Source organism: Lytechinus variegatus, chromosome 2 (genome assembly GCF_018143015.1).
Source record: "Lytechinus variegatus isolate NC3 chromosome 2, Lvar_3.0, whole genome shotgun sequence".
Lineage (NCBI taxonomy): Eukaryota > Metazoa > Echinodermata > Echinoidea > Temnopleuroida > Toxopneustidae > Lytechinus > Lytechinus variegatus.
The window spans coordinates 22747037-22764924 of NC_054741.1; the positions used below are offsets into that span (position 1 = coordinate 22747037).

Here is a 17888-nt window from a genome sequence, read left to right on the forward strand (position 1 = left end):
CCGTTAAAGGAAACCAAAACCCAAGAAGAGAAGTAATCTTATTGGAAAGAGTAAAATGATAGGAACAATTTAAAAAAAGTTTCATAAAAAACGGTTATGAAATAAGCAAGTAATGGGAGTTTGAAAACTATTGTTGTACTTTCTATGGGCATCCTCAAATTGGCAAACGTGCTTCAAAATGGCTGATTTTGTGGACAACTCTCCATTTGTTTTGTACACAAATTTTCAGATTTTCCTCATTATCTTCCAAATTGCATCTTGCCTCCTTCTGAGCACAACATATGTCATGGGAAAATATAATCCACACCATATATGTCAAGGTCAGGAGGAGATAATGTGAAATATGTAAAATAAAGGGGAAAATCTGAAAATATGTGTACAAAACAAATGGAGAGTTGTCCACAAAATCAGCCATTTTGAAGCACGTTTGCCAATTTGAGGATCCACATAGTAAGTGCAACAAGACTTTTTAATCATCCATAACTTGTTTATTTCATAACCGATTTTGATGAAACTTTTTTTAAATTGTTCCTCTCATTTTACTCTTTCCAATAAGATTGTTTCTCTTTTTGGGTTTTGGTTTCCTTTAAGGCCTTCAAGCCCCTTCTAAAGCTATAATCATAAGATGCGCATTGTACTCTTTTGAATACACATGCTTCGCTTTTCATGTAGAGTTGTTTATCTTTGTAAGGCATTGCTTTAACTCGATCGTGTACAACAATATTGCACACAAACATGGCGAGCAGACAGGAAGAAAACGAACCATTATTGAACAATCATTGTCAGGATGAATATCATGAGGAAGAAGAAATTATACCAACTGCCCCTCCTGTGCACGCTGTAGCAAATGTCCAAAATGCAGGTGAGTTTAATTTACTGTAGACTGTCATTTTATTAAACATGATCATGATGATGTTTGTTATCATGGTTATGAAAGTGTCAGTGCGTGTTGGGTGTGTGTTGACTGTTGAATTGAAAATGAAATGCCATTCGTTTTATGTGCACAAAGTCAACTCAATTCATTTGTTTGGAACGCTGACTTCTCATCTCATGCATGCATACCGGCAGAAAAGAAAAAAACCTAGGATGAAGAAGTAACGTTAGTTTTCCAACTATTTGTGTTTGTTCGTTATCATGATTTACGGTATGATGGGCATAAAGACAGTAAATTACAAGTAATAAGATTGTTCCCAGTTAAATTGAGGAAGAATTTCTTCGGTCAAGAAATCCAGAGTCAGACTCAGAGTCAGAGAAAAGCATGGAATTGGAAGTGGATTGCATTACCAAACACTTTTCATGAATTCAATCATATCAAACACATTATTCTCATAAAATTTACCAAACTTTCACCATAAATACACCGGTACCTACAAAATATGTAAAAAAATTGCCGAAATTTTTTTCATTTTTTTGAATTATTTTTACACTATCAGTACCTGGTACCGTAGGTATGTTGCAAAAAAAAATAAATATCAGAAATAAGGTGTTTTCTTCATGGCATCATTTAGAGCTCATCAAGACCTTTAATTTAACACCTCATTTATCTCAATAGCCCAAGAAATAAGAAAGTTATTGCAGTTTTAAGGTCATATATATCGCCTCTTCAGTTCTTATGTATTCCTTTGTTTTTTAAGCCAAAAGTTGTGATCTTAATTGGGACCAAGTTGCACTAATAGAAAACGGCAATGCGCATGCATTTGCATATGGAAGTGCCCCAAAACACTCCCAAAAATAACAGATGCCGCCGAAACAGGGACATAAAAAACACACTTAGCGTCAGTAGATTTCATTCAAATTTCACCACAATATAGTTTAAATGTTGCTCTATCGGGAAGAATACCTTTTAGAGTGGGATGATACCTGTAAATGTGAATAGCAAGAGGTTGAAAACAAGGCCAAAGTTCCAGTAGCACAGAGTCGCAAGATCACCAAGTGAGATTTTTTTCAAGTCTAGACAGCTGCCATAAACATTCAACTATGTAAAAACAATGATGCCATGGGGAATAACCTTTCCTTGCACATGCAAGAACAATACAAAGCAATGCCCCCACAGTCGCCCTGCAATTCTAGCCAGCACACTCAATGCCTCATTCAGAATGCACCTAGAGGGCGCTTTTGCAACATACCTACTATCAGCATCCAATCGGACCCCTCTTTATAGATTGCATGATGTGAAATGTTTTGGTCTCTTGAAAATGGTATCTATTACCAAACGTGTGTTTTCTATGGGAAAAGTTGAGAAAACAACAAAAACACTGATGAGCTATAGTATCATAAAGAGTAAGACTTTGAAAATGTGTTCTTGACCATTTTTCATCATCTATTCCCTTTGGAAGGATGATGCAAAGTTTTGAGCATATGAAATTATTTTCTGATGCATATGATGCACGCATTTGTTAATACACACTACAACAAGGCCAGTTGGTAATAAAACCACTCATTATACATATATACATAACATAGATTAGGGAAAATGGAAAAAGAATTAAGAAGAAAGACGCCAGCCAGCAGACCATGGAACTCGCTAACGAGCAACAGGCTGAACTCTCCCAGGTTAGATCTATTAAGAATCTTAACTCTCGAGCTCTCCAAGCAAGGTGTCTGGCACTTATTTGTCAGACATCAGTCGCACAATGCAAGCCCTTAGATTTAATTGTAAGTAAACAACAGTCAAAAGCTGTAAAAAAATATTTCTTGATAGTAGATGGTAAAATTAAACTCATGGTTGTAAAAATACAGATTGTTCTTCATAGTCATGACTAGAATAGATGATCTAATTGTTAAAATACAACTTTTCTTTTTGAAAATGATTGCTACATGTAGATCTAGACCAAAGGTTATTTCTGGAACTGCAAGAAATAAATTGCTGATGTTTATGCCACCATCTTAGCTTTGCCATAAAAAGCATTTGTACAATGAATCATGTTAAATGTGTCTGGTATTCTTCATGAGAAGTCTTCGAGACTCGGCAAATCAGTTATTAACCTTAAATGCCTACATCCAAGGTATTATGTTATATCTGAGTAGGCCAATCACTTTGACCCTGTTCTCATTATAGTTAATACTTTCTAACATTATTTAACTGGAAACCATTTTGGACGATCGCTTTGCTAGCATTCCATTTGCTCCGCCAAAAGTGGTTTTCAAAACCACTTCACTCAAAAGTGGTCTTGTTGCTATGGGAACGGAACACTCTCGGTGGGGATGACATGTTTTGCGGGAAATTTGAAACCACAGAGCAGGCATTCTATACACAGTGTATGGAGTAGCTTGCTCAAAATGTGCGAAGATCGCTTCCCTAAGAACGGTTGTGTCTTCACTTTGCTAAAGCAATCTGAAAGAAATACATCTTGAGGTGGTTTTTCTAACTGGTTTGGATGGAAGATTGCTTCCAAGAATACTTCGGGCATTCTAATTGTACACAGAGGCGTCGATTATGGGGGGGCAGGGGGGGCGATCGCCCCACCAATGAAAATATTGGGGGGGCAAACATATCATTTTGCCCCCCCAATAATTCCGCATGTGCTAAAAGTAAAATAAGATTGTAATGTTACACAGAAATCAGCAAGCGAGATTGAGATACACAACTCGTTCTTCGTCTAAAATCGTGCTCAAAATGTCCACTTTTCAGATTGGAATATCAAAAAATTTCAGCTCGCGCTTCGCGCTCGCATCATTTTTGTAACAAAAACCCATACTTTCCATGATTAAATAGGTGAATATGGTCCCGTTTTCAGTTCTAAACCTCAAAAGAACTCCCACTTCGATTTGCAATAATCTTTTGTTGGATATATCATGTATATATATATATATATCTTGTTCTTTATTAAAAACGTCCATTAAACTCAATTTTTTTTCCAGATCATCGAAATATCAAAATTTTCAGCTCGCGCTTCGCGCTCCCATTAATCTGCTGGTGAGATAGATATATATGTATATATATATATATATATGTCTGTGTGTGTGTGTGCGTGTGTATATATATATACATATTTATATGTACACATATATATAGGCATATGTGTGTGGGTGAGATCGAGCGCCTTTGGAAAATTGATTCATGATTTTGCCCCCCCAATCTGAAAAATGGATCGACGCCCCTGCACACGCTAGTTTCCTTTTAAACTAGTTTCCATTTACCTAATTTTAGGACGGTAATAAGAATGGAGTCTAAGTTTAATTTTACCGTCTGCAAATAAAAGGAAAAAATGGTTTTCTAGCCCTGAGTTGTTTACCTTAGATATATTAAGTTATTCTGCGCTTTGTCCATTTGATAATGATACCAACAAGTGCCAGATGCTTTGAGAGCATCCTTGCATTATCAAATTATTTTACTGTCCATGGTCATGCGTTAAACTGACTTAGCTTAGGCAGCAGTGGTTAACATTTTCCAAGCCTTCACAAATCTAGGACCCTGTTCACTGGGGGTATTCATGGTTTCATGACATTGCCCCTAATTTTTCATCTTATAAATTGAAATATAATTTTGCACGTAATTCAGATCTCCATTGATTATTTTACTCCTTCATGTAGAAAATGGATTCGTCAAATTGCTAATCAAGTTTCTCTTCATGAAAATAAACAAAGAAATCTGCATTTTATTTATTTATTTTGCTTCATATTTTATGTTTTATTTCCTTCCATGGCTATTTTTTTTTCATTGGCATCTAAATTCTCTGCTTGTAAGTCAGTGGTTTATGGTCAATGTGAAGTTTAATGAGTGTTAGTTTTGGTTGTTTAGGCATTGAAAAAAACACCAGCCACAACAATCTGCATGCCATGAAGTGTGACTTTGAATGGTGATGTGATTTTAAACATCCCTTGGCATTCAGCTATTATTTTTCAACTTAAATTCAGTTTTGGTGCTGTTTGGTACTATAGCAACCTTATGTTCTCAATGTCCAAACTATTAAACACCCAACAACTTAATAATTAATTTTTTTTTATTTAACAAATTCAAGTAAAATTTGGGTGTATTAAATATTCCATTACCCAGACTTTATTCCACCATGTTTGCCAGGAAATTTCCTTGATAAATCATTAATGTGTCTTGTGGGGCATTGCAAGAAACTTGCGATCAATTGCAAGTTTATTTTCATTCCCGAAATCAAACATAAGTACTCTGCAATTAATTGGAAATTTGGATTGATTGCTAATCTTCTGCTCCATGAAACAAGGAGTGTAATCTGATTTGCTATGGTTAAAAGTGATCAATCGATTGTAAAATTGCAACAGAATATTTGCGATTGATTGCAAATATTTTCTTGCAACACCCCCTAAGTCTCTTAGGTGCATGAAGGCAAAGCCTAGCCCCAAGACCACTGTTTTATTTTCATCTTTTCTAGATCTTGGTCCACCTTCAGAACCTCCCCCATTTGATGCGACACCTCCCCCGCCTATCATGCCGGGAGAGGATCCTCCGCCATACACCCCCGGACCACCAGGAGCTATGCCCATGATCAACTGCAGAGTTTGTCAAGCTATGATCAGCTTGGAAGGAAAGATGCATCAACATGTTGTCAAGTGCAGTGTGTGTCTAGAGGCAACGGTAAGGGGAATTTATTTACTTGATTTCAAGTTGGGAGAATGTATTGTATTTTTTATTTTAAAAAACTAATCAGAACTTTATTAAAGTGTACAATCACAATTTCTTTTTTTGATTTCACATTGCTTAAAATTATGAAATAAAAAATGAACAAAAAAGTGTCAAAATGTATTTTAGAAAGATTTTGAGCAAAAAAAACACAAGAGTATGGTAATATTTTCAATACATTTTTAGCATGTAAGATGCTTTCATAATAAATATTGTTCATATAAAAGAAACTCTGTTCTAGGGTATAGTATTTGGATTGATCGGCCATCTGCTTGATTCAACGCATGGAGTCTCAGTTTGGGGGATTTTGGGGGTATGAAATTTGACCTCTGACGTCATAAAAATGGAGAAGTTCTCTGCTAAAACTGTTCATTGGGGAAGTTCTCCTGTATACCTTTCATACTAGACGCTTTCCCCTTCGCTGACGAACTTCACTGGGAAAAGAGCGCAGTGTGAAAGAGGTACTAGCCTCACACTTGTCCTACACTTGCAAGTAATTTGAAGACCATTATTTGAACATAGTGTAATGGTATGAAATCTCTAGGGAACTTATTTTTTTTTAATATGATTTGAAGCAAATTAATGAATTAAATGTTGATAATTTTTTGCAAAATCAAACAATAATTTTTTAACTGATTTCCCTTTCAAAACAGCCAATAAAGGAAGCACCACAAGGAAAGAAATATGTCAGGTGTCCATGTAATTGCCTTCTCATCTGCAAGGCATCATCTAAGAGGATCGCGTGCCCGAGGTCGAACTGGTAAGTTTTGTAAGAAAAAAATAAACATTTAAAGGGGTACTCCGGGCAGAAAATATAGACAGAGTAAAATTTACAGAGCAAAATGCTGAAAATGTCATCAAAATCTGATAATGAATTATAACAAAGTTAAATTGAAGATTTATGTTTAGCAATATCTTATGAAAAAAATTATGTGCATATCGGCATGAGTATTCATGAGGTGGGCTGATGATGTCACACCCCCACTTTCCTTTTTCTAATATGTTATTACATGAAATCATAATTGTTTCAGTTTTTCATACATGTGTGAATGGTATGGTGAATGATATTCTCCCTTATAATAAAGTAAGTTGCAGCAATGAATATCTAATGCATTATATATATCATTATATCAGTTGTCAATCCAAATTTTTTAGTTCTTGGGGGAAAAAATTAATGATCATAATTTCATATGATAAATACAAAAGAACAATTGGGGATATAACATCAGTTTGCTTATTGAATATTCATGAAGGCGTGCACAGAATTGTTTTGTTCAGATGTTGCAAATCTTTGAAATGCCATAACTTGTTATTCCTTGTCCAATTTTGATCAAATTTTCAATGTTTTGTTTGTCTTTTTTTTATCTGTTCAAAATTTTTGTTAATCGGGAGTACCCTATAAAAAAGCTTATTGCTTTAATATCTGTTGCCTATACATGTACATGTATTTCAGCAGGGCTCCACACTAACCCATTTTTTCTACTGGTCCAACCTATTCATGTCGGACCAGTAGATACCCAGTTTTTCAAATTTTTACTGGTCCGAACTTAAAATCTACTGACTACTGGTCCCAAAAAAATAAAGAAAACATTAAAAAAGGCGCAATTTTATTTTTCTATCCTTTCGTTGCCCCCCCCCCCCCAATAAAATGAAGGAATGAAGGACAAAAAGAAAGCAAGACAGAAAGAAAGAAAGAAAAGAAAGAATAAAAGAAAGAAAGAAAGAAAGAAAGGAAGGAAGGAAGGAAGGAAGGAAGGAAAAGAAAAGCTAAAGAAAGGACAGATGAGAAGGAAGGAAGAAAAAGAACAAACTAAAGAAGGAAAGGATGGAAGGAAAAAAGAAGGAACAAAAATAAAAATGAAATAAAAGAAAAAGAGATGAAGGAAAGAAATGAAGCAAGCAATACAGAAATAAAGAACAAATCAAGAAAGTTGTAAAGGAAAGAAAGAAGCAGTAAAAAAGAAAGGGTAAAAGGAGAGATGGAAAGGACAAAAGAAAGAGGGGAAGGAAGGATTGAAAGAAGGAAGAAAGGAATTAAGGAAGAAATAAAGGAAAGGTAAAATGATAGATGGAAGGAAAGAAATAAAAGGAAGGGAAGGAAAGAAGCAAGCAATATAAAAAAGAAAAGTTAAAAGAATAGATGGAAGGTAGGAAAAAAAAGAGAAACAAAGAAAGGAAGGAATGAAAGAATAAAGGAGAGAAAGGAAGCAAGCAGTCAAAAAAAGAAAGGAAAGGTAAAGGGATAGATTTAACAAAGGGAAAAAGGAAAGAACAAGACAGAGGAAAGGAAGGAATGAATGTAATTAAGAAAGAAAGGGCTGAAAGAAGGAAGAAATAAAAAAAACAAGAAAGGGTAAATAAATGATGGATGGAAGGGAGAAAGAAACCAAGAAAGAGAGAAAGGGCTGAAAGAAGAAATAAAAAAAAACAAGAAAGGGTAAATAAATGATGGATGGAAGGGAGAAAGAAACCAAGAATGTAGGAAAGAAAAGGGTAAAAAGAAGGAAGGAAAGGAAGAAGAGATGAGATGAATATAGGATGGATGGACTCAAGAAATAAACTTTAAGAAAAATATTTTTAAAAAAGAAAGAAAGAAGGAACAAGGAAGGAAGGAAGGAAGAAAGAAAGAAAGGAAGAAAGAAAAAAAGAAAGAGAGAAAAAAGAAATAGAGAAAAATATTTTTTAAAAGGATAGAAAGAACTAATTAAAGAAAAAAAGAGAAATTAAAAAAGATAGTAACAAAAAAAATGAAAGAAATAGGGAAGAAACAAAAGAAAGATTGAAAAGAAAGAAGGAAAGAAAGATAGGAAGAAAACAGAGGAAGAAAGCTAAAAGTTTTATCCTAAATGATTTATCAGTTTCTTTTTGGCTCAATTAAAACAGCTACGAAAGAAAGTCAGAAACCAAGTGTATCAACACACACACAAATGCATATGTGGGGCTATATGTATTGAGACGATATCACCCGAAACCCGATCTGTTTGAACCAAAACAGATGTGAAAATATCTCCTTTTACTGCGTACAAATGATATTATTATGAGTTATTCCAATTTTTAGGAAATACGGACATTATAAGAGCCTTCCATGAGTATGAACCGTGAATTTTGATAGTTCTGTGAGAGATTTCTGCCAGAGTTTACTTTAGCCAAGCTTCGTTTGAGCAGCCAGTAGAGAAGGTACCATGTGGGTGTGTGGCTGGCTACATGTACACTGCACTGCATGCACTGTACTGTATGCTACTCTAGTAACACTTGCGATTCATTCTGTGTGTGAATGACAGAATTTAACGGGGGAAGTGGTTTGAAGTGAATTTGACCATTTCTGGAAAAGTTATTGGCCCAACAATGGTTTTTATTACTGGTCATGTTGGACCCTTAAATCTTGCTATTTTTGGAAAAATTACTGGCCCGACAATGATATTTGTTACTGGTCATGTCGGACCAGTAAATCTTCCTATTTCTGAAAATCTACTGGCCCGACGGCGATTTTTACCGGTCTGGGACCGTCGGACCGCCGCTAGTGTCGAGCCCTGATTTCAGGAAATATGCTAATTTAAGTTATGTCTGAGAATGCCATGGTTTCTGTAGGTACTAATTACTGTTTCAGTGTACCAGGGGAATGTACATATATTAACCATTATGTTTTCAGGGAAATTATTTGTAACAATGTCTTCAAAATGACTAATCGTCACAAACATATCCTGGAACCATGGCAATCATGTGATATTGAAGTTCAATAATAGCCAAGGGAAAGGATTTACTGGAGACAATGGAGACTCAATAATGCAATGCTGTATCCTGTATGTCAAGCAGATCCTTTTGAAATCAGTACCTATTATATTTTTGTGAATGAAGATATGGTTTCTTAATTAATATATTATATCAGAGCATACATGCATACAAATATATATTTTTTGTTAACTAGTCTACATGTATCTTGTGTGCATAAATGTACATGTAATCGTAAATTAAGATAAACTCTTACATACATGTCCTTTATTTTAAGAATGTTATATTGACTGACCTTGAGTCGATTTTTAAAAATTGGGTACTGCACCAAAAATAAGACAGTTCTGCAGAAAAAAAAACACTAATTATGTTTAGATTTTTGGACAAATTTAACTGATAGAGTGGTGTGTATGATTATATAATATTGACTGGCCTTGAGGGGAACATCAAATATATTGCCAGCAAATGAATCATATTGGCCCGAGTCTTTAGACGAGGGCAATATGGGTCATTTAAGGGCAATATATTTGATGTTCCCCGAAAGAAGAGCCAGTCAATATTTTTATTATCATCCAAATCAGATATCTAGAGCAAAAATCATGATAATGGGGATATTTCTTTTAAAAATAAGAGTTCTATTGTGTCATGTTAATATCGGTCTAGGCTCTGCACTTAACCATTATGACGTACTTGCAAGCGCTCGGATTCAGCGTTGTCTTTATTATGACGTATATTGTTGGTGGGCGGATCCTTATGAAGCGTATCTCTTTATACGCATCCACAAATGCCCGGATGTGAGACCAGGGAAAATACAAAGGTATATTTTGCTTCGTCTCTGCATGCAAAGTAAATACGCGCATTGAGACCGAGGAAAATACAAACAATATACCTACCCTTCCCGATATTCAGAAAATGTAGGGCAATACGGTTTTGTAAATGACCAGCTCAGATGTCTGATATGGGTGATAATTTCCATTACCTGTGGAATGTGCTGCTTCAACTAAAATGCATTCAATTTTGATGAAAAAAATAGTGAGCGTTACTATAATAAAGAAGAACAGACACAGTATGAATAAACAGAAATTGAAAGCACTTGAAGTAGAAGGATCATAATCATGAGAAAGTTGAAAGGGATTTTCTCTTCTCTGCTTTTATAATAATGTTTGACCTGTACCCTCTCACCTTGCATAAAAATTAAAAATCAAATGTACACAAAAACTCAGTTTTAAATCATGTGTACATGTGTGGCATATGGTATAACACTTTAAATAGCTTCATAGCTATATGTCCAAGTACATTCTAAGTAGGGGAAGGCGGGGTAAGTTGAGCATAGGGGCAAGTTGAGCCACCAGCCCCAGGCCAATTATGAATGAGTCAGACATTGTGGTGGTGTCATGTATTGATGACCCATAGCATAACCCCTAACCCCACCATATTGTTTTCAACTTTGAAACAAAAAGTAGTTTTTTAGAGGGAAAAATGTGAATTTCAGCCAAAAAAGTAAAAAAGAGTGTGAAATAGATAAGTGCTTTATAAACACACACGTCTTTACATATAATAAAGACATGATAACAACATTATTAGTCCAGGTATGGATCTTCATTCTTGTCATAGTCTTTTATATGATGGATGCATAATAAATGTGTGGATACAAAGTTATCGCACTAAGTTCGGACTGGGGTAAGTTGAGCCAAACAGCATGGGGCAAGTTGAGCCATGGTAATTCCTATGGTAATGTATCTTAAAAAACAAACAACCCATAAAAATTGGTTGAAATGCTGGCTGAAAGGAGCAAATTTACATGACTGCTCTTTTCCTTTTAAAGGATGTTAGTATTTATAGAGAACTAGCAAGTGAAAAGACTTTAAACAAAAAATTTACATGCTGGTTCTCTCCTCATACATTTTGTACATAGTTTTTGTGGCTCAACTTACCCCAGAAGGTGGCTCAAACTTACCCCATATATGGGGCAAGTTGAGCCATTTGACATTGTTTTTTTCAAAGGTCACGATGACTTTCAGCGTGGGGATAGAAAGTTATATATAGGTGGAAAATATTTCAGAAGAATTAAATTTCAAGGCAAGGTACTTATTTCGACAAGATTATTAATCATATCAATTCTAACATGCAAAAAGCAAAAACTGTCACAACTTACCCCGCCTTCCCCTATCCATTCTGATTCGGTGATATAGAATTTGACGATTTTAAAGGGAGAGTAGGCTACTGTCAGCAAATAGAAAAATCATGATAATTGGTTCAGGTATTTATGAGTCAGCATGGACATCTAGGACTTTCCCCACATCTGCCTGTCTCTTGCTAGCAGAGCTAGCAACTGACAAAGTATTACCTGGACGTGTACATTTATGTATGCGTACACTTAATGTTTTAACCAGTGCTACTGGTTCTCATGAAATTTGGCCCACACATTAGTTTTGAGGTGAAGATGTGCGAGACATATTTTTTGTGCATTAGACATTATGTTGCCATGGTATCCAAGCCTGATGGTATCAACTTATTATATGCCCCAAATTAGGTAAAAATCTTGCAAATTGAACTATGTCATCATTTTTTAACCAATTCTCTTGATATTTACCTAGCACCAATTGGTCTTTGGGTAAAAATATGCAAGACATATTTTTTCGTTTGTTGAAACTTGCCATGGTAACTGCATATGGCGGGAGTATTAATCACCTAAATAGTGATAGCTCTAGTTGCATGTACTACTTAGTGTATCTCCATTCTCATTAACTGTTTAGCATAACACAACCCCCTCCCCCCCCCAAAAAAAAAAAAAGCTAAGAGACACTTTTTTGGAAGTAATGATAATGTACTATAACTGAATACAAGTAGGGCAGAAAAGAAGAAGGGAGTGAATAATATAAGCTCCAAAGTAAACAGAACTCAACTTTCTAAATTGTTACTACAGACATGCAACTTCGCAGCAAGTTACAGTTCACTTAAGTCTGATACTTGTATGAATGATATGAGATCAGATGATAATATAAGGTTGAAAAAGATTTCAAGTTGAAAGGTCAAGGAGCTTGATAAGAATAAATCTGACAGGCAATTGAATAATCTACATATAACAGTGCATTGAATTATGTTTATAGAAGAAGACGATGAAGAAGAAGAAGGAGAGGGAGAAGAAGAAGAGGAGGAGGGGGAGGATGAAGAAGAAGAAGGGGAGGAGGAAGAAGGGGAGGAGGAGGAGAAGAAGGGGGGAGAGAGGAGGTTGTTGTTATTATTATTATTTCAACTTCATGTTGAATATATCTGGCAAGTCATCACTCACTGCTAAAGAAACAGTCTATACAGACAGTACATTATGAATTGAAATGATAATAGAGTTCAAAGTACAAACATTTATACTCAGTAGTACCTGTGTGTATCAGTTTACTACTGAAATGAACACAATGCCTCGGGCTTTAATAGACACAATAATGGCCTTGGTTGTCATTTGTGATATGTGCACACAGACTTCCATGTATAGTGACATTATTAAAAGGTCGGCAATATTATGAACAGTTTTATTGACTTTAAAACGAAAATAATAAGATAGGGAGTTGAATATTGTTTTGTGAACTTTACTCCCCTTTGCTTGTTTTGCATACAGACACTATTTTGAGGAAATCAATAATCTACAATATTATGACTCAAATTCAAACAAAGATTCACACTAAAATTTGTGACTGGTACATTTTGGAATTTGGAAAAATTGGATTTTGACTCAAGTTTCGTGAGTGGTGCATGCTTGGAATGAGACAGATATAAAAAAATATAGTGAGTGCTAATGAGCGCCTCATTTGCAGTAATTGGTGGTGTAGAAAACTACATGTACATGTTATAATCATTAATTATTATTAAGCTAAGTTGTTATTGCATGATTAAAATGTATATCAAGCAACCATTTACCCACTGAATATCTATACATACATGTGCATGAACATGTAAATGAGATGTGCATGTAATTAAGTTCTGCCATGATTATTTATTTTGTTTATCATGAACATCATAATTGAATGAATGGATTGTTTTTCTACCAGACTTGTCCAGTCTGCAACGCAGGTTTCATATTGCTATTAAATGGCGAAGAAAAATTACATATTCAGAAATGATAAATGGAATTTAAATTGGTATAAAGTTTAATAGGTTATCATATCTTCATTTTGTCCTATCTATTTCTATTATGTTAATACAGCAAACGCATTATCAACCTCCAGTCTACGGTGTTCCCTGCTAATGCCAGTGCTCCATCAACTCTTACTACCATATCTGGCTACAGAGTGGTATGTGCTCACTGCAACCAGTGGTTTAGGGTAAGGATTGAAGCAATGTTAAACAAAATTACACAACTCAGTCAGTGGTACAAATAGGCAAAAATGTTGAGGGTCGAGTGTCACTGAGATACTGTACTCTTTCTACAAAACATTGTGAATGATTGCACCAAAGTCCCCTATACCTGACATTTGTTAATTCTGTCATTGTTTTGTCTGCCATGTGGACAATTATTTGGTTATAATGTACATTTGAGGAAATTCAATGAAAATAATGGTGTTGAAGGTATATAATGATGATCTAACAAAATATATTATGTAAAGAGGGGGGGGGGGGCTTTTGCCCCAGTGCGTTATGAATAATTTTTTTTTAAATGACATTTTATACAAATCCTTTATGAAAAATTAAAGTGGGTTATCTGAGCTCTCAATACATGTAAGTGTTGTTATAAATGTGATTGTTGTAATTAATCTTCTTGATATTCTTTTTTTTTAAGAATATAATCAAGCTTCTATCTTTATTTCTAATGCTGGATAATTTGTATGTGCATGAACCAGGAAGACTCTTGTTTATGATTTTAATTAATTTGCATTCACCTTTTATCCCTATTTTTAATGCAGTTTCCTCACCACTATGCCTTGGCCAGATGTCCGTACTGCCGGAAAGTGTAAGTATCATTGCCCATCAAGCTATCAACCTACCTATAAAGTCATTTAAAAAAAATATAGATCTCTAATTAATTGTGCACTATTTGATTTAGTAGAAATCACAGATGTTGTATATTGTATTTTATATTATATTTATTTTCTGTTTGCAGTTCATCAGTTGGGCCAAGTTATGCCAAGAATCGTTGCATAGTTTACGCTGTGTTGGGAATCGTCTTTCTGGCTGCAGGCATTGGAGTCACTGTGAGTGCACTTTTCTATATTGTACCGCTCCCAAGAATGTTCTGTAATCTGATTGGTCCAAATCAGATCACATGAAATTCAGCGAATTGCACTATTGCATCCAAAACGCACTATCCCGCACTCACACGTCAGAGTGCAGGGTAGTGCGAGTTATGGAATTATCTAGAATTATTGAGGATTTAAATCAAATATAGCATTCTGGGCAACTCAGTAACATGGGGGGTGTATAAAATAAACAATACATGCATTCTTGTGCATAGAGGACCTAAATAATGAACTCTGTGCTCGACTTGCCAAGTGGATATACCGCACTCGGTCCTGAAGACCTCGGTGCGGTATATCCATTGGCTCTTCTCACACATCATTCATTATTTGGCCCTGCATGCACGCGCTTACTTGCATTATTTGTATATTGTTCTTCATGATTATAATGTATATTTGATAATAAATGTCTAATTTCATTGACACTTAAAATTGAGAAATTGTAGAATAAAAAATAATGAAATCCTTGCATTTTATGTTCTCCAAAAGTTTGTTAATTTCCGACAGGGCTTCAGAAGTTTGCAAATTGTTTTAAGTCAGGCAAAATATACATTGCATTATAGAACGTGTGTTTTGTGTTTGCTTTATTTTCCAATGAAGCGATGGGACGTGCCCAGAATTATGTATTAGAACCACCCACTTACCCTTTCTGTATTTCTATTCTTTACAGATTGGAACAGTTACATTGGCACGAGAGCAAGGAGGAATTTATTTTGTATGGATTGGTAAGTAAATAGAAAATCAACTTTTTTAGCACTACTTGTTTTCCCAATCTCTGCAAATGAATATTTTATCATTCTGTGACAGAGATAATTGTCACCAACTCTTGTCGTTGTAATGATATTCTGTTGATTAAAAGGAAATCAGACAGATTTTTGCGGGAATTGCCATAGGTGGGGAATGACAAAACCAATTTTTCACTTTGAAATGACTTTGTTTGTAGAAGAATTTCATAAAATAGTCATCTTGGTTATTCCGATTTCTTAAGTACTCTCTGCAAGAAATCCAAATTGATTTAAAAATTGGTATTGAACTAGAAGAAATTGGACAAAGGTTAATTTGAAATGGGTAACAACTGATGCCCTGTAGTTGACCAAAACACAATCAAACCTTTTCATTCTTGCATTTTTCATTACCAAATCCTTTTCAAAGAAAGAATTATTTTGTTAAGCATGAATGTTAATGTTTAAATGGTTGGGTTTCAGGTGCCTTTATTGTGGCTATCTTGAATTTCATGAGGTCTTGCTACTATGGCAGCATGAAAGTGAGCAACATAGAGAACGAATGAAGGCACTGGAACATCAACGACAGCAAGAATATGAATCTGAAGGTCATTCTCACCATGATTTACACTCCTACATCGCTCTTGGAAATGTTGAAGCATCACAAGAAGCCTTATGGGAGTTCAATGTGTATACGAATCCAACCATTTGGTGACATCAAAGAATGCTCTTTGTAATGTTTATAAGCTTTGAATCACTGGCTTTTGAAAAACCAACACAAGTGATTTTACATCAGGGGAATGCCATGTAGGATTATAAACAGACATTTTGACTAACTTCTACCAACTTATCGATCAAATTACCGATGAAAGCAGTTGTTATTCGTCAATGAGTGATAATTTCTTGTTGGTCATATGTGATATAAAAATGCCCCACATGAACTCAGATGTTATATGTATAATAGTATCTGTTTCCTATAAATAATTCCTTGAGTGGGCAGGGAATTGAGCGTTACTCAGACTTTTGTATTGTATGACACTGTATCAACCGTGCAAAGGAACATATATGTATGATATTGTCTTAGTACATTTAGGCATAAAACTACTTCAAAATATCCTTTTATATCCTGTATAAATACATAATCTGCTAATTTCAACTGTTTCTTATTGAAAAAATCTGCATTTGAAAAATGCATGTACTTATGAATTGATATTGTAAGGACAACAAAGTTGATATGGTATATTAAATGGCTTAGATGAGCTTTGTCTTGTTAATATATTATATTTACTAACATACTCTTTTTAATAAGGTCAATAAGGACAGAAAATGTATCAATTAATAACTGAATGTGTACAAAAATAAGAGTGTATGGTAGAATATTGAAGTAAATTTAATTACACTTCAATCAAAACATTTTTATATACCAGTATATCTATGCTAGTGTTGCTACTCATATACTTAATTTTTCAAGTTACAGTGTACAGTATATAACTATTGCTCATTGCAATTGTAACATGAAAGTGCAAAGTTGTGATTGGAAAATTTTTACGTTATCAATTTTTTTATACATTCTTCTGAATCATTTGTTGCAATGTTTGCCTATGTGTTCATAATACTTTGTGTTATGAAGCCAATCAGCAAGTCCTCTAATGAGAACAAAAAAATATATAAATATATATATTTATAGACTATACAGGTCATTCATGCTGTGACAGCAATGCATCAAACCTATTTACTATTATCTTTAAGCCCCTCCCCCAAACCTGTATTTTTCTGTCAACAGTTACATGTACAAGCTGAAATGATCAATACATGTAGCTTAAGTTGCCCATTTATACACAAAACAACTACAAAGCTTATAATTGGTTAGTCATACTTTTTATACAAATGAATATAAAAAAATGAATCGGTTTTCTTTTTCTACGTAAGAATAACAAACTAAATGACATTTATTGAATTGTTATTTGCTTTAATATCCAAATCCTGTGATATTGCTAGTGTCAAAACCAATTTGATGAACATTGTGGTTAATTTTTCCTTCAATATAGAGTCTAACAACATAGAAGTAAGTAAATGCACAACTCCTCAAAACAAGTAAGTTTGTACATCATACTTGTTATAGATTTTGTCCATGCTATGCTTGATTGGGGTTGGTTAATCATTGTGATATTGTTGATTTTCAAGACCATGGAGTTCGCCTCAAAAGCACATGATCATTCCATTGGATGGTTCAATATATTTTCATCATCTTCCAACTTATTCATTCTCATTGACTTACATACTACATGGAGGTAGTAAATGACAGAATATCTGAGTATCTGAGTAACAAGTAGAAAAAAATTCTGTGAATTTACAATGCATATTGAACACAATAAGTCTCTTTATAATATACCATAAAATGCATGTCATTATTTAGATAGTCCCTCATTATCAATGTGAAAAACAGTCATTGAAATCCTACATAGAGTCACAGTGCGTAGTTTTGCCTGTAGACATGTCATGAAATCCCACAGAAGATGCTTTGCAATAGTAAGTTGTTCTATCCCTTACTGTTTTCTAATTCTTATGAGAGGTTGCAATCGATTGCAAGTCCCAAAATCTTAGCCTTGAAATCAATTT

General features: G+C 34.5%; 1 protein-coding gene across 1 annotated transcript; it reads left to right on the top strand.

Moving 5' to 3' along the window:
* The first annotated feature begins 680 nt into the window (after window positions 1–680).
* On the top strand, window positions 681–16100 carry LOC121407596 (type 1 phosphatidylinositol 4,5-bisphosphate 4-phosphatase-like). The gene is made up of 8 exons (XM_041598745.1): window positions 681–862; window positions 5346–5548; window positions 6247–6353; window positions 13521–13638; window positions 14218–14264; window positions 14415–14505; window positions 15218–15272; window positions 15753–16100. The coding sequence occupies exons 1-8, from the start codon at window positions 736–738 to the stop codon at window positions 15833–15835; spliced, it is 831 nt and encodes a 276-aa protein (XP_041454679.1). The 5' UTR covers window positions 681–735; the 3' UTR covers window positions 15836–16100.
* Window positions 16101–17888: the final 1788 nt, after the last annotated feature.